This window comes from Leucoraja erinacea, chromosome 6 (assembly GCF_028641065.1).
Source record: "Leucoraja erinacea ecotype New England chromosome 6, Leri_hhj_1, whole genome shotgun sequence".
NCBI classification, from domain to species: domain Eukaryota; kingdom Metazoa; phylum Chordata; class Chondrichthyes; order Rajiformes; family Rajidae; genus Leucoraja; species Leucoraja erinaceus.
In genome coordinates, this window is record NC_073382.1 from 43,195,385 (window position 1) to 43,217,679 (window position 22,295).

The following is a 22,295-nucleotide window of genomic DNA, read 5'->3' on the forward strand; positions in this document are numbered from 1 at the left end:
AGGTAGAAACTGCAAATGCTGGTGTAAATCAGCAGGTCAAGCAGCATCATTGAATAAAAGGAATAGGTGATGATTCAGGTCAGAACCATTCTTTGATATTTGTATCCTGATAAAAAGTCTACACTCTCTATGCCTCTCAGAATATTATATACTACTTTCAGGGCACCCCGCATCCTCCAGTCCTTCAGAGAAAACAATCCAAGTCTGGCCAACCTCTCCTTGTAGCTAGTACCCCCTAATCCAGGCAACATTCTAGTAAACCTCCTCTTCCAGGATTCATTCCTCTGCACTCAAAAAAACAAGTTAAGCCAGACTGTGAGTGCAGATGTTAAGTTTTATAATCTCTCTGCATTCTCTCAGGCTCAGTTTCTAGAATTCAATTAGTCTGAAGAGGAGTCCCGACCTGAAACATCATCTGTTCACCCCCTCCATACACGAGTTTGAGTTTTAGAACAAGTTTATGAGCAAGGAGGTTTTACTGCAGTTGTACCCTGGTGAGATGTCACCTGGAGTATTGTGTGCAGTCTTGGTCTCCTAATTTGAGGAAGGACATTATTGCTATTGAGGAAATGCAACGTAGTTCACCAGGTTAATTCCCCGGATGGCGGGACTGACATATGATGAAAGAATGTGTCAACTGGGCTTGTATTCACTGGAGTTTAGAAGGATGAGAGGATATCTTATAGAAACATGTAAAATTCTTAAAGGATTGGACAGGCTAGATGCAGGAAAAATGTTCCCCATATTGCGGGAGTCCAGAACCAGGGGTCACAGTTTAAGAATAAGGGGTGGGCCATTTAGGACTGAGATGAGGAAAAACTTTTTCATCCAGTTGTGAATCTGTGGAATTCTCTGCCACAGAAGACAGTGGAGGCTCATTCAATGGTTGTTTTCAAGAGAGAGTTAGCTATAGCATTTAGGGCTAATGGAATAAAAGGATATGGGGAAAAAACAGGAACGGGGTACTGATTTTGGCTGATCAGCCGTGATCATATTTAATAGTGGCACTAGCTCGAAGGGCCGAATGGCCTACTCCTGCACCTATTTTCTATATTTCTATGTTATTGCAATTAATATACCAACACTTTGCAGTTGAAACTCTGCACTATTTCAGAAACGTTTCTCCAGCTAATTGCTGAAAGGCCACTCAGCTGGTTGCTTTTACGTTTATATTTCTTTTGAGTACATTTTTGCATCATAAATTGTACCCAAAACATCCTGAATATCATTTGGTTTCAACATACCTCTACCATTCAAGCTTGATGGGGTTCTGACATGTAATCACATCAATGAAGGAGTAAATATGGAGATATTAGTAGAGTTTGCAATATAAATATTTTCCAAAACCCAAATGTAATAATGAAAAGTTCACAGAAACAGATGAGTGGGATACCAGCATTGGCACAGCTGGTAGAGCTGCTTAGAGATACGACTTCAGTCCTGACCGTGGGTGCAGTCTGTATGAGTTTGCATGTTCCCGTTGTGACTGAGTGGGTTTTCTCCAGGAGCTTCGGTTTCCTCCCACACCCCAAAGACAAGCAGGTTTACAGGTTAATCGGCCTCTGTAAATTGCCCCTAGTGTGTAGGGAGTAGATGAGAAAGTGAGATAAGTAAGAAAGTGGCACTAAGTGTGAATGGGTATTCGATGGTTGGCGTGAACTTGATGGGCCGAATGTCCTGTTTCCATGCAGTATCTCTAAGCAAAAGCACTAAACTAAGAATGTATGCTTACTGAGTTTTATGTTGTTCCACAGTCAAGAATTTCTTACTCATTCAAGACTTCTCTCTTCATATGAAATATTTTATTCCTTAAACAATTCTTAAACAACAACAGAATTTCTCTTGGTATAAGTATTTCTGTTAAACTGTCAAAACATAACCTTTTAAATTTAAACCAACAACGATGCACGCAATTATATCCAATTAAGATATATTTCATGGTCATTATAAAGTTTTTCTTATTCTGATACTTTGACACCAGCATCACCTTCTGCGTCATTGTATTAAAAGTTTAATTAAAGTGAAAAGATTTTTATTTAATTAGTTATGATTTCACATTTCATTCTTCATTTGTGGTAACACAGATGCCATACTGAGTTTGGATGATGATGAGTACATTGTACTGCAGACCTACAAAGGGAAAACAACAGCTCGATTGTTTGGTTTCAACACATTATATTCTTACTAATGTCCCAATATCATGTCCTCTTTCAAATAGCAGCTCTGGTAATCAGTTTAATTTATATAATTCATTGTTAATTTTGTTTTAGAATGTTAGGGGCAATTTTACAGAGAACTTACAACCACACACGTCTTTGGGATGTGCGAGAAACCGGAGCACCCAGAGGAAACCCAGGTGGTTACAGAGAGATCGCGCAAACTCCACGCAGTCAGCACCCGAGGTCAGGATCGAACCTGGGTCTCTGGCGCTGTAAGGCAGCAGCTCAACCAGCTGTGCCATTGTGCCGTTCACCATGCACGCATTTCTCATTGAGCTTAAGAAGTTAATATCAGGACGAGTGCACAACACAGTGTTATTTTACCTGTGTGCCGCTCACATCATCTTGCATGTTCTTCTTCAGTCAGTTGTTCTTGCACGTTCACAGATGCTGATGGGATGTTAGAATAGAAGAGACTCCAATTGTGAGAGTCAGCATTGATAGTAAGATTAAACGAGTACTTACCAGTACGAAGTTTGATCTGTATTTTATGAGGAGTTACGATGAGGGATTACGTGAAGAACCCACCCAGCGCGCAGGCGCGGCATACTTCCAAGCAGCGGTGTGGAATCACAGATAGACACTAGTTGAAGTAAAGATAGTGAAGACCAACGAGACATTAGTCCGAATTTGATCTATATAATGAGGGTGGGAGCGGAGGGCACGTAATCCCTCATCGTAACTCCTCATAAAATACAGATCAAACTTCGTACTGGTAAGTACTCGTTTAATCTTACTATTTTACTTCGGAGTCACGTGAGTGACTACGTGAAGACTTCAAAGGTCTGTGATTTCAAACCGTGTAACAGTTATATCACTCACTGCCGAAAGGTCATCGAGGGAGGAAGTGGTAGCTAGAGACCAACAAGTTTGTTTAGTTATAAAAGAAATATTTATTAACTATAACAAAAACAAAATAGCTCCCATGGGCTTTAAATCATAACTTTGCGGTTTGTAAAACAGTATCCGCAAAGACGTCCTGTTCCATCAGCGGTTTGTTGTAAAATCGTTGGAATGTCGATTCCCTTGACCATCCCGCTGCTCTGAGGATGTGGTCGAGGGGAACCTGCATCCTATCCGCCGCTGAGGTGGACGCTGCCCTGGTTGAATGGGATTTAAAAACATTAGTGTTAATCCCTGCCATGCTGAGGACCTGTTTCAACCATCTGGATAATGTTTGGCTGGTTACCCGTCCAAAAGGCTTCCTGTGGCTAACCCATAAGGCTTTCTCTCTCCCTCTTAGCGTTTGGGTAGTGTCTAGATAATGTTGAAGGTGGGTCACCACACACAGCCTAGGTTCTGGAGGGTAAGCCCGGAAGATCATCGGGGAGTTTGATGTACCTGGTCTACTTTGTTTTACCAACCCCGGCATAGTGAAAGTAATGGTATCTGGGGTGGTCACCATGTAGTTTAGATTAAGCTGATGGAGCGACTGGACCCTTTGAGCTGAGACAAGCGCCATGAGCATGAGGGTTTTGTAAGTGGCCTGTTCCAGGCTCAGGGATCCCACCGGAGGCCAACCTCGAAGGTGTGTGAGAACTACACTCACATCCCACATGTGAGTGTATCTAGGCGTAGGGGGTTTGGTATTAAAGATCCCCTTAAGGAGTCTGATGACTAGAGGGTGGGATCCCACACTATGCTGTTCTATCGGCATTAGATATGCGGACAGTGCGCTCCGAGCCGTGTTGATGGCGCTGTAGCTCATCTTGAGATCATGGTGCAGGTGGGCCAGGAACTCCAGCACATCCGAGATCGAAGTCGTCGTGTAGGATGTCCCTGCGTCCAGACAGTACTGTTCCCATTTCCTGATGAAGGTCAGGTACTGTTTCTTGGTGGAAACTCGCAGGGATGCCGACATGGTGGTGATTGTTCTGTCTGATAACCCCAATCCCCGGTAAGGCCTGTTCAAAATCTGGAAACCAGGAGTTTCAATTTTTGGTGGCATGGATGGCTAATGCCAGTTACCGGGTGAGTCAATAATTGGGGGTGGTGTTGAAGGACCATTGGTGTCTCTACCACCATGTCGTGGAACATTGGGAACCATGGTTGGGTAGGCCAGTCGGGCACGACCAGAATGCCAGAGGCTGAGTCTGCCTGAATTTTCTGGAGTACCCGACTGATGAGGCAGAAGGGAGGGAAAGCATAGAAAAAGAAATTTCCCCAGTCCAGCGTGAAGGCATCTACCGCTGCTGCCTCTGGGTCTGGTTCCCAAGCCACATACATGGGTAGTTGGTGATTTAACCTAGACGCAAACAAATCTATATCTGGCGTACCATATTGCTTGATAATTTTAGCAAATGATTTTGGGTCCAACATCCATTCGATGTTGTCGTTGAATTTTCGTGACCTGGTGTCCGCCACTAAATTTAGCTTGCCTGGCAAATAGGCAGCTGATAGCCAAATATGTCTCTCGACACACCATTGCCAGATTATAGCAGTTAATTTGTCGCATGATACTGATTTAATGCCACCCATGTGCTGGATATAAGATACTGCCGTAGTGTTGTCGATCATAATTCTAACATGCACGTGTCGCATACCAGATGCATATGCTTTTAGCCCATAAAAGGCGGCGAGCATTTCCAAAAAGTTAATGCCCAGTGAGTGTAGTAGCGATGCCTCTGAATTAGTCCATCTGCCACCTGTGCTGTCTTTGGAGTTAGTAGCTCCCCAGCCTAAAGCACTGGCATCCGTTGCAATGGTTATGTTAGGATTGGTTACGGTGATAGGACTGTGACTGTGCCAAATATTGTCAACCCACCACTGAAGTTCTAATTTGGCTTCAGCGGGTAAATCCATTTTGCGATCATAATGCCCCCTATGAAGGCGTAATGCATGAGTCCTTGCTCTTTGGAGATTTTGATAATGCAAGGGCCCATGTTGGGCAGCCGGAAATGCTGCTACTATAGAGCCAATAACTCTGGCTACATGCCGGATTCTAGGTTGCGGTGTGGCAATTAAATGGCTACAAGCTTCAATGAGTGAAACTGTTTTGTTTCTGGGCAGAGTGACAGTCATGTGAATCGTGTCAATAGTGAAGCCTAAGTAATCCATGTTAGTAGTAGGCTCCAATATTGATTTATCTGGGTGGAGGATAAAACCCAAAGTTTCAAGGAGTTGTTTAGTGGCTAACACTCCTGCGACAGCTTGATCCCGTGTTCTTCCTAATATGAGAACATTGTCCAGATAGGCCACTACTAAATGTTTTGATTCTCTCAATTTCTTCATGGCCACTTTAAGAATTTTCGTAAATAGTCTGGGAGCTGTCGTTAAACCATTGGGCAAAGCTCGGTACTGCCATAGCTGGCCCCTCCAGATAAATTTCAGATATTTAAAGTAATCTTTATGAATGGGTACCAAATAGTAAGCATCTTTGATATCTATGCTTGCCATGTAGTATCCCTTGGAGATCAGTTGTCTGGCAGTGACAAATGTCTCCATTTTGAAATGTTGATACTCAACAGACTGATTAAGTGATGTCAGGTCAATAATAATGCGACATCCACCATCTTTTTTAGTTTTGAGAAAAATATTTGATACAAATTCTTGCGGCTCGTGTGTGGTCATTTCTATGATGCCTTTAGCCACGAGCCGATCAAGTTCAGCTTGTCCTTCTACCTTCTCAACTGCCGAGGGAAGGAACACCCTTTGGGGCATGTGCTGAACTGGCGGTTCTACGCCTGGTTTGAATTCAATCTTGTATCCACTAATACTGTTGAGTATAAACTGATTGTTAGTAAGGGAGCACCAAACATGCTTGAAGAACCTCAAACGTCCCCCTGTTAATACTACACCCTTTGTCTGTGTATGTTGACAGGAACCAGACCCACCTACCTCCATGTTCACTTGTGGGGTCGTTTCCGGTGGGTCTGGCCCAAGGTTGTCCGTGTTGGTGCTGCGGTGGGGCGGCGCATCTTCCCACGGCTCCGCCCTGGGCCCCGCTCTAAAAAAGAGCACTGGGGGTAGTGGGAGGCGGTCACCAGGCTTTCACCAGCTCGGTATCTGCTGGTGGCTGCCGAGGCGTGCGGCCAACTGGGTGTCTTCGCCCTGCTCGGTCCTGGCCCTGCCCTCATGAGGCCTACTGGTTTTGCCGCCTCTTCCAACTCCTTGAGCCTTTTGGGCAGATCCGCACCAAATAGCAGCGCCTGTCGTTCGGGCGCTGGAGCTTTACAGAGGCCCGCATATGTTGGGTTGAGGGCAGGCCTGATGTTGTCCCGCCGTAGGTTGTTTAGCTCGTACGTGGTGCCGCACATCAGTGCGAGGGCATCTTGCTGGGGTATGGTCAGGTCTTCCTCCCCAACTGACCGAGCAAAGGCGGTGACGGCTGCTGAGTGTAGCTTCAGGACTCGCTGCATTTTTACCTCCTGAGCCCTTATGTGCTGCCCCAGCTGGTTCCAGATCTGCCCATTTACCGTCTTGACCTTCAGCGCCTCGCAATTTTCGGGCGCGATGTAGTTGTCAAGGGCCTGCTGGACAGCCTTGTCCTGCAGCGGGTTGTTGGACAGCCTGTTTATAGTTGCCGCCATTCTGGGTGGCAACACCATCCCAGTTGTTGGTGGTGCCGCATATCGGCCCACTACACCCAGTAGCTCTTCTTCCGGCACGCCCGGCATGCTGACGATATCCTCCGCCTGCCCTTGGGATAGGCCAGCCCAGTCCTGGCCTCCCTTACTGCCCTCGAATATAGAGGGTACAGAAGGGTGTGGAGAGGAGGAGGCCAAAGCCCGTCCTCCTGGGAGATGCCGCATCTCCTCATTAATCATACGTTCGAGGAGCTGCCTCATGCAGCTCATCCGAACGTCTCCCCTTTTCGGTGGGGGAGAGTGTTCCCGTTCCTCCGAATCATCGGAGGACACCGGCCGGTCGGTTTTCTGTGTCGCCTTCCTCCCTGTGCGGGGCGTCGAGATTTGCAGCACTGGGGGCGGCTCGGTGTCGGGTGAGCGGGAGCGTTGAAAAAGCTCCTCCGCTGCGAGAGGCTGCCGTCCCGCTATGGACCCGTCCTCGGGTGGAGTAGGGCAGGCAGTCCTCCTGGCTGGTCGCTTGCGAGAGGCCATTATTCTCTCTAGCGCGACTCTGAAACAAAAAAGGCACTTACCTGAGGTCTCGTCTTTATGCTGCAGCTGGAGAGCCTGGCTCCAGCTGCTGCCGCTGTTGCACTGCTGACGTAATGCCGCGCCTGCGCGCTGGGTGGGTTCTTCACGTAGTCACTCACGTGACTCCGAAGTAAAATTATAATTTATTGTGCAAAATAATTAATATACGGAATTAATGCACTTCTATACTTCTTCATAGGTTTAGTTTAGTTTAGTTGCGAGATACAGCGCGGAAACAGGCCCTTCGGCCCAATGGGTTCGCGCCGACCAGCGTTCCACGCGCATTAACACTATCCTACACACACTAGGGACAATTGTTACATTTACCAAGCTAGTTAACCTACAAACCTGGATGTCTTTGGAGTGTGGGAGGAAACCAAAGATCTCGGAGAAAACCCACGCAGGTCACGGGGAGAACTTCAAACTCCGTACAGACAGCGCGGGTCTCCGGCTCTGCAAGGCAGCAACTCTACCACTGCACTGCACACATTCAACACTGAATTCAGCAATTAAATAATGCCAGCCTCTCCAACATATTAGGACACAAAGCGCTGGAGTAACTCAGTTGGTCAGGCAGCATCTCCGGAGAACATGGATTGGTGATGTGTTCTTTGTGTCCTTGTTCATAAACCAGCATTTGGAGTTCCTGGTTTCTCCTTTCCAACTAATTAATCAGCCAGTTCCAATGCAGGGTCACCAACCTGAAGAAGGGTCTTGACCCAAAACGTCACCTATTCCTTTCCTCCAGAGATGCTGTCAGACCTGCAGAGTTACTCCAGCTTTTTGTGTCCATCTTCAACCTATAACATTAACTCTGTTTGTCTCTGTCCACAGATGCTGCCTGACCAACTGAGACAATTGTCAGCGCTTCTCATTCACTGCCTACTCTTCACAGTTCTTCCAGATTATTACTATTAACAAACCTTCACCACCCACCTCCACATACAGTCAGAACCACCTGTTCCATTCATTCTTTGTTGCACATTATCACTGACCTTTAAAACATATAACAGTACAGCACAAGAACAATGCCTTTGGCCCACAATGCCTGTGACGAACATAATGCGAAGGTCATCACTTATTTACCAGTACAAAATCGATATCCTATCAATCCCTGTATATCCATATCCCTATGCAAAAGTCTTTTAAATTCCGTAAACGTATCTGCTTCAACCATCACCATCCGCAGCACCTTCCAGGCACCCACCTGTGTAAAAAACCTGTCCCACAGATCTTCTTTAAACTTTGCCCCTCCCACCTTAAAGCGTTTGCTCTTTTACTCTATTGCCTTTGCTCTTTTCAAAACTCCCACAAAACTAACCCACACATCACCTACACAAGACATAGTGCTGAAGTAACTCAGCGGGTCATGCGCCATCTCTGGAGAACATGGATAGCTGATGTTTCGGGTAGGGACCCTCTTTCACACCCTTCTTGAGTGTTAAGTACAGTCCTGGCTTGAAACCACACCTATCCATGTTCTCCAGGGATGCTGCCTGACCTGTTGAGTTAATCCAGCATTTTGTGCCTTTTTTTGTGAGCCGGCATCTGCGGTTCCTTGGGTCTACACAACACTAACCTCAGCAACTATGAACTTCAAAGTGCAGGGTCTCCAGATGCACTACGTACTTAGGTTTTCTTCATGATTATGGTTAGCTAGCATTTCAGTTATTCCTTTAATTAATTTTTTAATGATTATTTTTTAATCATTGACTATTCTGTCAAGCTTCTCAAGTTTGTGGACGACACAACCCTGATTGGACTGATCCAGGATGGGGAGGAATCTGCCTACAGACAGGAAGTGACACAGCTGGCGTCCTGGTGCCTTCGTAACAACCTGGAGCTCAATGCTCTTAAGACGGTGGAATTGATAGTAGACTTTAGGAGAGCTCTCCCTCCCCTCCCCCCGCTCACCATCATCAACACCACAGTCACATCTGTGGAGTCCTTTAAGTTCCTTGGAACCATCTTCTCCAAGGACCTAAAATGGGGGAGGCAACATCGACTGCACATTCAAAAAGGCACAACAATTCTATACTGCCATCGTAGAGTCTGCCCTCACTTTCTCCATCATGGTCTGGTTTGGCACGACATCCAGAAGCTGCAGCGAATCATTCGATCAGTTGAGAAGGTTGTTGGCAGCAACCTTCCCCCCATGGACGAACTGTACTTCCAGATTATTACTATTAACAAACCTTCACCACCCACCTCCACATACAGTCAGAACCACCTGTTCCATTCATTCTTTGTTGCACATTATCACTGACCTTTAAAACATATAACAGTACAGCACAAGAACAATGCCTTTGGCCCACAATGCCTGTGACGAACATAATGCGAAGGTCATCACTTATTTACCAGTACAAAATCGATATCCTATCAATCCCTGTATATCCATATCCCTATGCAAAAGTCTTTTAAATTCCGTAAACGTATCTGCTTCAACCATCACCATCCGCAGCACCTTCCAGGCACCCACCTGTGTAAAAAACCTGTCCCACAGATCTTCTTTAAACTTTGCCCCTCCCACCTTAAAGCGTTTGCTCTTTTACTCTATTGCCTTTGCTCTTTTCAAAACTCCCACAAAACTAACCCACACATCACCTACACAAGACATAGTGCTGAAGTAACTCAGCGGGTCATGCGCCATCTCTGGAGAACATGGATAGCTGATGTTTCGGGTAGGGACCCTCTTTCACACCCTTCTTGAGTGTTAAGTACAGTCCTGGCTTGAAACCACACCTATCCATGTTCTCCAGGGATGCTGCCTGACCTGTTGAGTTAATCCAGCATTTTGTGCCTTTTTTTGTGAGCCGGCATCTGCGGTTCCTTGGGTCTACACAACACTAACCTCAGCAACTATGAACTTCAAAGTGCAGGGTCTCCAGATGCACTACGTACTTAGGTTTTCTTCATGATTATGGTTAGCTAGCATTTCAGTTATTCCTTTAATTAATTTTTTAATGATTATTTTTTAATCATTGACTATTCTGTCAAGCTTCTCAAGTTTGCAGACGACACAACCCTGATTGGACTGATCCAGGATGGGGAGGAATCTGCCTACAGACAGGAAGTGACACAGCTGGCGTCCTGGTGCCTTCGTAACAACCTGGAGCTCAATGCTCTTAAGACGGTGGAATTGATAGTAGACTTTAGGAGAGCTCTCCCTCCCCTCCCCCCGCTCACCATCATCAACACCACAGTCACATCTGTGGAGTCCTTTAAGTTCCTTGGAACCATCTTCTCCAAGGACCTAAAATGGGGGAGGCAACATCGACTGCACATTCAAAAAGGCACAACAATTCTATACTGCCATCGTAGAGTCTGCCCTCACTTTCTCCATCATGGTCTGGTTTGGCACGACATCCAGAAGCTGCAGTGAATCATTCGATCAGTTGAGAAGGTTGTTGGCAGCAACCTTCCCCCCATGGACGAACTGTACACAGCAAGGGCCAGGAAGCGAGCCAGTAAGATCATCTCTGACCCTTCCTACCCGGCCACAAACTGTTTGAAGGACTTCCCTCTGGAAGGCAACTCCGGACCGTCAAAGCCGCCACAGTCAGACATAAAAACAGCTTTTTTCCATGAGCAGTAGCTCTACTCAATAACCAAAAGTCTGTAACCTCCTTTTGCTCTGGTATTTTTTTTCATTCACATGTTTAAACTATAATGTTTTATTCTTAATGTTTTAATGTTTAATGTTTTATTCTTAAGGGTTTATTGTATGTCGTGTTGTTACTTGCGAACGGAGCACCAAGGCAAATTCCTTGTATGTGTACATACTTGGCCAATAAACTTATTCATTCATTCATTCATTCATGTGTGTATTGCATTTACGGGCCTGTAAGCTGCAGCAATTAAGAACTTCATTGCTCCATTGTCAGTACATATGATAATCACTCATGACCCTTGATGTTTAATTTTTAAGCTTTATCTAGTTCTGATAATAGGCTATCAAACTGAACGTTAACTCTGTTTCTTTCTCTCTCAACAAATGCTGTCCGACCTGCTGAGTATTTCCAGCATTTTTAATCATTTACGATGTATGAACCAGCATGTTATCAGTTCTTTGTACCTTAGTGGTTTACCACATGCTGCAATTTTCCTTGTAATCGCCCACACCCATCCCCCAATGCATTACCTCATTCCAGCCTGCATTAAATTTAATTGACCAGTTTAAGGATATATCATTCTAAATTCAACAGTTTTGTTTTCCTCAATTAAGCCTATTGTTGGCTCAACTGTAGTTTCTTCAATATAAGGGGCATGTTTAAATCTTAAAGAAAGTGATTCAGAGACGAGAGGAAAATAAGGGACTTAATGCTGAACCCAGGCACAGGCACAGCTGCCATCCATTAGCATTTGCTTCCTGCATCCTGGATCCAACACCACATTCCCACAGACCCCATGGGCTTTGAAATTTCCAGCTAGTCGACCATTTGAAATCTTATCAGAAGCTTAACTAAGCTCTATGCATACAACATCAAATGTATGAGCCTCATTGGCCTTTGTCATTACTTCCTCAAAAAACACTATTAATTTAGTAAGACGTCTGTACACAAATCCACACAGATTTTCCTTGATTAAAGAAAGGCACAAAGTGCAGGAGTAACTCAGCGGGTCAGGCGGTGTCTGTGGAGAAAAGGGATGGGTGACGTTCTGGGTCGGGACCCTTCTTCAGAAGCTTCTGATAAGATTTCAAATGATTGACTGGCTTGAAACGTAAAAGCTCTGAAGAAGGGTCACGAATCCCTTTTCTCCAGAGATGCTGCCTGAGCCGTTGAGTTACTCCAGTGCTTTGTGTCGATCTTTAGTATAAACTAGCATCTGCAATTCTTTGTTCCTTGATAAAACTGTGTTTTTCTAATTACGGGTGTCAGTGGTTATGGGGAAAAAGCAGGAGAATGGGGTTTAGAGTGAAAGATAGATCAACCATGATTGAATGGCAGTGTAGACATGGTGGGCCGAACGGCCTAATTCTGCTCCTATAATTTATGAACTTCTGACTTCACATACAATATTTTCCAATAACTTTCCTAATATCAAATATGTCTGTCATATGCTGAGAGAATGGAGCAGCTGGGCTTGTACACTCTGGAGTTTAGAAGGATGAGAGGAGATCTGGGGAAAAGGCAGGAACGGGGTACTGAGTGGGGATGATCCGCCATGATCACATTGAATGGCAGTGCTAGCTTGAAGGGCCGAATGACCTACTCTATTGTCTATTGCCTATCAAGGTTAAGACAACGTTTGTAATTACTCAATTTATTTGTTCTCCATTTATAAAAATGGAAGAATTCAACGCTCAAGTGTGGAGTAGATTTGAAGGGAGAATAGATGGGGTTGGTATTGGTGGTAACGTTGGGAGGGAAAGTCAGTGTGTGTTCTATCAAAGATTGGTCTTGCAGCACAACCTGACCAGATATCACAGAATGGTCCCATTAAAGACTGAACATTTGCGCAGTGAACTAAAATGTCTATGCAGTCATAATCTAGCTGAATAAAATACAAAGGGAGAAAATGCATTTAAGAAGTTTTGTTTAACAAATTATTCATGTAAGAATTTTTAAATACACAATGTCTTTAAATGAAGATATTGTCCCTATTATAGAACCACAAATGTTTCATGCTTATATTTTTAACTCGTAATAATATTTTTCTATTAAGTATTTAGAATATTAACCCTTTTCCAGTAAATATAACGCACAGGAAAAATTACAATTTATAGCCTTTTGCAGCAACTGAAATGTGTATGCCAGTTATGGCTGGTATTGACAAGGTTCCTGCTGGAAGTAGATAAGGGTCAATATTGGGAAGGTGTGGTTCATTTGTAATGCTATAACAGTGCCATGGCATAATGTTCATCTCTGCAGCTTGGGAGCACCACAATGAGAAGTGGCAACTGGCCAGGGAAAGCCAAGTAGTAAAAGCTGATTATAGAATCACAGAGAAAGAATTATAAAATTGTGGCAGCACAGAAGGAGGGCATCAATTGGACCTTGATGGCCTCCTTCTGTGCTGCCATGATTTTATAATTCTTTCTCTATGCTGTGCTGAAATATCAGTTCCATTCATTTGCTCTTTCCCTACAGCACTGCAAAATATTCTCCTTCATTTACCTTCCAAATCTATTTAAAAGCATCGATTGATATAGTCTTTGTCAGTACTGCCCTGTGGATATCCAGTCAGTGGTCAGCGGTAATCTATATCTAGGTAGAACCCTTGCTGATCTGAGCTCTTGGCACCATCCTCGACGACACTTCACACTGTGCCTGATCATCTGACTAGGAAAGACTAGAGCACCAATTTGAAACAAGGCTAAAGGGCCTGTCCCACTTGAGCGTCATTTGCAGGTATTTACGCGACATCATTTACGCGTCACAACGCACGCGTCGTGATGCGCGCATTACGCGCTCATGGTGCGTGGCGACATAGGCAGTGACGCGCAGTCGCGCGCAGCGCGCCAGGATTTTGGGATGTACATAATCTTTGCACGCCATCTGCGTGATGCGCAAATAACGCAAAAGTGAGACAGTCCCTTAAGACTCGCAAAACATAACAAAACACGAATAGGCCCTTCGGTCCACAATGTCCGTGCCTAACATGATGTCATTAAACTCCTCTGTCCTCACATGATTCAAATCCTTCCGTTCCCTGCATTTCCATTTGCCTATCTAAAAGCCTCACATGAGAGCGTCATTGTATCTGCCTCCACCACCACCCATGGCAGCACGATCCAGGTACCCATACACTCTGTTTCACACATATCCTTTAAACTTTGGCTCTTTCACCTTAAAGCTATGTCCAGCCTAGGGAAAAAAAAAGATTCTGTCTATCCCATCTATGCCTCTCATAATTTTATAAACTTCTATCAGATGACTCCACAGCCTTCGACACTCCAGATTAAACAATTTAAGTTTGTCCAACCTCTCCTTATTTGAAATACCCCGAAACCAGGCAGCATTCTGGTAAACGTCTTCTGCACCCTGTTCAAAGCCTCCACATTCGTTGTGTACTTCTATTTGTACACAATACTCCAAATTCTAATTTTCATTTTCCAATTTGTAGTGCTTATATTTTGCTACTTTCACCTCTACGCATACTCTAAATATCATAAATACCATCTTCTCCAGCCCTCTGGGCTGTGAACTGGTTAAGAGTTACAGCATGGAAACAGGACCTTCGGCCCACCGAGTCAATTCCGAATATCAATCACCTGTTTACGTGAGTTGCATGTTATCCCACTTTTCCATCTGCTCCCTACACATGAGAGGTAACCTTACAGAGACCAATTAACCTACAAATCCACATTTTTTTGGACATGGGAGGAAACTGGAGCACCCGGACGAAATACATGTGGTCACAGGGAGTACGTGCAAACTCCACACAGATAGCATCCAAGGTCAGGATCGAACCCAGGTTTCTGGCACTTGAGGCAGCAGCTCTACCAGGTGCGCCTCTGTGTTGCCTCTTTGCACCACAATGCCACAAAAAGTAACAAAACCTCAACATCCCCAAACCCCCAGTGTTTCATGTAGTTTAGCATTTGTTCAACCTATTCTGAGCATACGTTAAAATAGAGAAAGATGTGAGCAAAACATAAAGTGCTGGAGGAATACCGCAGGTCTGGCAGTGGACAGAAATGGACAGACATTTCAGGTTGGGACCCATCTTCAGAATATCCGGATATGAAACAGTCTGTCCATTATGTTTTCTTGCCTCCAGTTTTTTTCCTGTACTTTGTTTTTTTGCTCAAAATTCCAGCATTTGTAGTCTCCTGTGTTTCGAATAAATTATGTATTGTTGTTTCAAATTTCAAAATCAATAATATGTTCTAATATTGAGTGCAAATATATAAATAAGACCCGAATAAACAATGGAGAAAACCAGGCATCAAAATCTTTACTTGATTCTATATTTTGGTTGAAATGATCTCCAGTAGGGTTTGTTGCATTGCAATGTGAATTAAAACGTTATTACAGAACAATGCAATAACATTAGTTGATTTACGTATAATCCAAGTGATATAATTTGAGCTGAAGGTTACTCCGTCTTCACAAATTGCCAATTACGGAGTGTTTCATAAAGAGCTAACGTAAATTCCTAATAAAAAATTGCAGTTCTTGTACAACGCCTGCTTGCAATTCATTATCAATTATATTGCAACACCAGGTGCCAGGGAGTTGAACCAGATCCCTTTCACATGGCAACCTAAAAATATCAGCTCATTATAATCACCATAATGCATTAGAATTAGAACAATACGACTAGATTTTTCTTTGAAGGACTTAATATTTGTTTTTAACAATCCCAGTGACAAAAACTAAATTTCGACCAAACACAAAATCAAAATTCATGTTTTTTTATATCTGAGATGGCAAAACTATGCTAACCATCTTTTGAAACATCGCTGAGATAAATTACAGTAATTCTCTTTCATCCAGCGAGAGTAAAATTCTATTATAGTGTGAGAGAGCAATAATAACCAAATAAAGCACAAAACTTTACAAACTCAGATTATGAAGTTGAAATTTAATGCTTTCCGGTTTTTCTTCAGTGAAGTCCAATCTGAACTATGCTGATCTGTTTTCTAGAAATGTGCCTCATATGCTTGGATAACATTTTAATGAGCAAGGAAGTGGCCTAAAACAAATATGAATGTGCACCAATAAGCAAATAGGAAATCTACAGCCAATTGTAGAATCCAACTTGTAAACTCCATGCCAACAATAAGCAAGTGTGTATTGTTTGCATACTGCCACGTTACCCTTGTTGTTTAAAGGTTTCAAAGGCGATCAGCAGTTAACTCCTGAAAAAAATTACATTTAAATGATTACAAAGCAATTCTACGAATTTATTTCTACGCCTGTCATCGCCGATTTTCTTTTCCCCTGAGAAGCTTCACAGAAGAATAACAAGATTGGAAACTAACCATAGTCTTCTGCAGATTTCAGTAGGACTTCAGGGTGTATCGAACCAAAGGCATTCCGAATGAATCTGCGTCTGCGACGCAAGTCATCTTCCCAATAGTCCAGGCGCCAAAAATCATGTTGCTGACTGTGAAAAGACAAAACAGACACCCATTTTCATATGTGAAAATTATGTTCCAAGAGGCAGTAGATTGTGCTCAACTCAGTTAAAATATATCTTTCCTATTAAAAGAACAAATCAACTAAATGTAAATTAGTGTCGATCCATGTAATATTTAAGGATGGACTACTTTGGCTTTCTGATAGAGATTTAAGTAGCATTCATATGAAATTTGGTCAAAATAGGGTTTTTTTTGTATTTATTTCTGTTGTATTAAGTAGCATTAACAGACCGAACTACCCTGAGTCATAAGGCAGCAAAAACTGCCATTGACATAAATCAGAGTAAGACCATTAACAAATACAGCATCAAATTACATTTATAAATGGCACAGCTTGCCTCCTCTTACAATGTTTTTTAACAAGGCTTGTAAATCATGCAATAGGACCTCAAACCAAACAGCATGCTATTTAATGACTCCAGCCCTCTGCAGACTGAACTTGGAACTATAAAATATTGCTTTATTTGAGATTGCACAACCATGATTAAAATAATGTGTTGAAATATTCATTGAAATAATTCCCACAGGCGAAAAGCAACCTGAGAAATTTGCAATTTTATTCATTATTAATAAAGCTGAATTAAAGCTCAAAAAGTTCTAGCATGTGATAATTGTCTGGATAAATTATTATTACACCATTATTGAAGGATGGATAAGACTTTAAGCTTTCAATTAACATTTTCATGCCCTGTGAAATTTTGTTTCTGCAAAGCAGAAAACATTCCATTATAGGAAATAAGTATAAATGTATGGGAACACAACATGCCCTGGGTGAGATCCCGATTCAAGTACCATCCTTCGATCACTAACATTTCCACAATATTGGTAGTGAAGACCCTGCAGTAATAGCTGAAGAGACCTTCACTTTTAGCAACAGTTAAAGTGAAATCAGCAGCCTCAATCAGATATTGGAATGAATTACTTCGAAACAAAAAGTTACACTACAGTACTTTGGCAAAATTATAATCAGTGGGCTGGTAAAAACAGGTGGTGAATCTTCACCAAATTGCTTATTTGTCCCTTGTTTGAACTTTGGAAGAGGTCTGCCCACTCACACACTTAACCACAGAAGGTGAGTGAGCAGAGGATACTGACTGCATAAGAGGAAAAGCTGCAGAAGAATCTATGTCAACATAAGCTTACAACCTCAGAGCGGAACAGTGTCGCAGTAGGTGCAGCTAGTAGAGCTGTTGCTTCACACGGCCAGTGACCCGGGTTCGATCTGGACCTCGGGTGCTGTCTGTGTGGAGTTGGTACACTTTCCTCCAGCCCGAGTCCACGCCGACCATTGATCACTCGTTCATGCTAGTTCTATATTATTCCACCTCGGCGTCCACTCGCTACACACTAGGGACTATTTACAGTACGATCAGCTGTGCCACCCTACTTCTCTACCAAGGAAAAGTGCTCTTTCTATTTACACTGTCTCCTCACAATTTTATTAATCACAATTAGTCTCTGCTCGGTTGCAAAGAAAACACAAGTCTTGCTAATCAAATCTATCCTCAGCAACAATAATGCAGCCCTGACAACATCTTTGCAAAATTCTTCTATGCCCACTTTTGTGCAATTAGTATTAGAATTAGAATGCCTTTATTGTCATTCAAGCAAACAAAGGTTTGAACGAAATTTCGTTCCCTGCACTCACAACAGCAAAAAAACAAAACACACAATTAACACAGTTCAACACAAACATTCATCACAGTGAATCTCCAAACACCTCCTCACTGTGATGGAAGGCAAATGTCTTATCTCTTCCCTGTTCTTCTCCCGCGGTCAGGCAGTCAAACTGCTGCGTCGAGGCGATCAAGGCACCTGATGTTAAAGCCCCCGGCGGGCGATGGTAAGTCCCACGGCTGATTAAGCCGCGCCGGGTGATGTAAGGCCCTGCGACGGGCCGATTCAAACCCCACGATTCGGGGCGGGTGAAGTTGCCGTTGCGGGAGCTCCCGAAAATCTGCGAGCTCCTGATTTTACTGTCCACAGGGCCTGCGGCCGAAGCCTCGGAAGCTCCGAAGTCGGGTCGCAGCTGCAGTGACACCACAGCCTCCGAAGTCAGCCAGCTCCGTGATGGTAAGTCCACAGGCTCTACGACTGGAGCCCTCAGATCGATTCCGGTTGGAGGCCGCCAGCTCCACGATGTTAGGCCCAAGGAAAACGGAGACACGACAAGGAAAAGGTCTCGTCCACATTCAAGGAAGAGAATAAAACGTTTCCCTCACCCCTCTCCACCCCCCCACATATACACAACTAAAAATAAACCCCCCAAAAATTCTCCTTACAAGACAAAAAAAAAAGAAAAAAGACAGACGGACTGCAGGCGAGCCGCAGCCACAAGGCGCCGCCTCCTGAAAATCACCTTTCTTGTAACATATTAAGGGTTAGTGTTAAATTTCTGTTACATTAGGTGCTATGGTTAATGGTGGTGGTCTGTGCAGTTTTATTACTGTTTTAACGCAGTAATTTTGATGTCACTAATTAGTCTACACATCTATGTAGGAGTGCAGTTGTGAGTCAAACACATTGATTCCGAGGCCATGATTAATGTTCCATAGGCACAGGTTTAAGACCCACCATGACAACAGATAAACCAACTAACTGGCATAGACACAAGGAACTACAGATGCTGGTTTACAAAAATAAATACTTAAAGTAGTGGAGCAACTTAGCAGATCAGGCAACATCGCTTGAGGACATGGTCAGGTGACGTTTCGGGTTGGGACCCTTCTTCAGACTGATTCTAGCGGTGGGAAGAAAGCTGGAAAGGTGGTGGGGCAGGACAAAACCTGGCAAGTAATAGGTTGACACAGATGAGAGGAGGGGGGTTGATTGTCAGATGGGTGGACAAAGGCCAGGGATGAAAAGGCTGATCTGTGATATGTGATATAAGGAGAGAAGGGGAGTGAAATGTGAAGCCAGAGGGAGGGATACAGGTAGACAGGGTGAAGGGGGAGTGGGATAGTGAGAGAAATGGGTGCACATCCAGGTCGGGCACAGGGAGAGAAGGTGGGAAAACGGGGCAAGAGGGCGTTGGATTGTTACCTACAATTGGAGAATTCATTGTACATACCGTTGGGTTATAAGCTACCCAAGTGGAATATGAGATGCTGTTCCACCAGGTTGCATGGGACTTCACTGGCAATGGAGGAAGCCAAGGATAGAAAGGTCTGTGCGGGAAAGGGAAGGGGAGTTAAAGTGGTTAGCAAGCATTTAGCCGGCATGGAACTCAGCAATGGATCTGCACACAATTAATGCACAACCAGCTCTGCTCATCTTGTAAAGCCATTCTCACTGATGTCTGAGATCTTATGCCAACATTTGGAAGGTTTCATATGACAGGCATCATTAGTCAGTAATAGCTTTCAATGGTTCAATTGTGCTTCACTGTTGCATGTGCAAAACACAGGGAAATTCATTCTCGAGTCACAAGATTTGGTGCCATTTCCAAAGTCCAATCCGTGCCCTAGGACTTGTGGAGCAGCGCCTATTCCAGGCAAGCCCCAGGCTGCTGCAGGGCCTCCAGCCATCGCCTTCATCCAGCTAACCGGCGTCCCTCTCCTCACCCAGCCACCTTTGTGTTCCAAGGGCACCTTCCGCAGCAGGTCGAGGGAGTGGAAAGAAAGACCCCGGTTCACTTTCCTACCGACCTTGCTCTTCGCGACCGTCATTCTTCAGTTCTGCAGTCTCAGGGGGATGAGCATGGGTCAGGCTCAACGGCTTCCCTCCTATAGGCCGAGGGGTGTGTGCCAGGTTCAGTGGTGGGCAAGATAAGCCTGCTGCTGGGTATGGTCATGGCTCGCCAGGATTGTCCTACTGTTTTACTGTCTCAAGTAATAGCAGGCCAGGTCTGCCAAAGGTGAGGGCATAGTAACAGACAATCCACACTTGCAGTATTGTGCACTGTTCTACTCACTACGTGATGGGAAAGATGTGAATGCATTGGAGAGAATGTAGAGAAGATTCACCAGGATGTTTTCTAGTTTGGAGACTTTTGTTAAGGGGAGTGATCCAATAGGCTGGGTTTATTTCACCTGGAACAAAGGGGTTTGAGGGGTAACCTGATACAGGTGTTTATGTTTATGAGAGGGATAGATAGTGTAGATACTCAGACTCTTTTTCCCCCATAGGGGAGGTGTCAAAAACAAGAGGGCATAGGTTTACAATGAAGGTAGAGAATTTTGAGATGATCTAAAGGTTTTTTTTTGTGATGCAGAGAATGGTTGAACATGTTACAACTAATACATTTAAAAGGCATTTAGACAGACACTCAAATACGCAAAGCATATGATTCAGGCCTAAGGTGGGCAAATGGAATTTGTGTGGATGGTAATAAGTTGAGTCAGGATGTTTAGGCGCTAAAAAACTCTGAAATAGGCAGGCAAAAAGGTAAAATAAAATTACAACAAAGGCACGAAAAAGGCATTTATTGACAAAAAAAAGGCATAGAAAGGCATTTATTTCCACCACCAAAATATGGTTAAAAATATATAAAGGTATACTACATTAAATGACCAAGGTTGTCTGGTTGCACATAATTACTAGCATTATTTTCAAATTATCTGGTAAACTATACCGTCTGTCAGTCAGAATATGCTTCAGTTGTAAAAAACTTCTTTCTACCCCAGCTGAGGTCACTGGTACATACCCGAAACAAGCTATAAACTCTATATTCATGGTGATATCTTGTGCATAACAATTACCTTTGATAACTTTAGCTATGTTTTATACTTCTTCAAGATCTTTGTTAGCTAAAATCACTCTCTCACATTTTCATTGTATGTCTTTACCTAAATCGCCAGGAACTTTACGAATATCGTCAGTTACTTTGTTGAAAACCTGCAAGTTATTCACTAATGTTTTGCCACGTTTCTCAAGGGAAGTGATTGCTTGTGGGAAATTTGCAAAATTGGAAGAAATGAACACAACATCGCAGTGGAGGGACATTTTCTGCATGATTTCACTGACAATCCTGACTGCAGCAGTTTCTTCTTCTTCAAAACAGTTGGCGATTTCTTTTATCTTTTCAAAATTTGCAGCATAGTAGAGTACAGCAGAAAGCCATGTACCCCACCTAGTCAAAACGGGCTGAGGAGGTAGCGGAATCTCGGGTGCCATTTCCTTGAACAACTGCACATGTGACGGTGCTTCGAGGAAGATTTTCTTGACATTGGAAACTAGCGATCGACATTTGGAAACAAGCTACATGCGTGCTCGGCCATTCTATGGAGTCCATGAGCTAAGCATGTCAAATGCAACATTTTGGGGAATAAAATCTTAAGAGCACGAGCAGCTTTTTTCATGTACGGAGCTGCATCAGTCACAAACAGAAGAACATTCTCGTGTTTTATACCTTCTAGCCAAAGAACAGCGTGAAGATGTAAATAACTGAGCAATAGTTGAGTTGTTTGACTTCTCCAATACTTCCGATGTCAACAAATACTCCTTTGATGGTTGACCTGTCTACAGTGTACCGATGACCACATAGGCAACATTTCTCCCCACAGCATTAGTTGGCTCGTCTATTGAGACCCATAATTTGTTGCGTGCAACTTCATCTCTAATTTTCTGCTCAACAATGTTGAAGTTGCTGTCAACATAATTTTTCCGTAATGATGACTTGCTCGGTATATGTTCCTGTGTATTTCTCTAAAAAACCTCTGAGAGATTTTCCAATTTCCACAGTGGAATTCCAGCATCAATGAATGCTTTGCACAGATCACTCGAAAACTCAGATTTGCGACTGGAGCCAGCAGTAAATGTTTTGAAGAGACAAGCTTGCGTATTTCCTACTTTCAGTTTCTCTGCCGCCGACTTGTGTTTAGCTGTCTGTAGATGCTGGGAGATGAAATATTTCTTCTCATGACTCACTGCTTTCTCACATGCTTTGCA

At 43.6% G+C, this 22,295-nt stretch overlaps 1 protein-coding gene across 3 annotated transcripts in view; it reads right to left on the bottom strand.

Annotated features, from left to right (window-relative positions):
- The window catches only part of nbeaa (neurobeachin a), a 534,111-nt gene that overhangs the window by 220,534 nt on the left and 291,282 nt on the right, over positions 1-22,295 (bottom strand). For all 3 annotated transcript variants that reach the window (XM_055636835.1, XM_055636837.1, XM_055636834.1), the window contains one exon: positions 16,248-16,372. In XM_055636835.1, the coding sequence (XP_055492810.1) occupies positions 16,248-16,372 (125 nt within the window). The remainder of the gene's footprint in view (positions 1-16,247; positions 16,373-22,295) is intronic.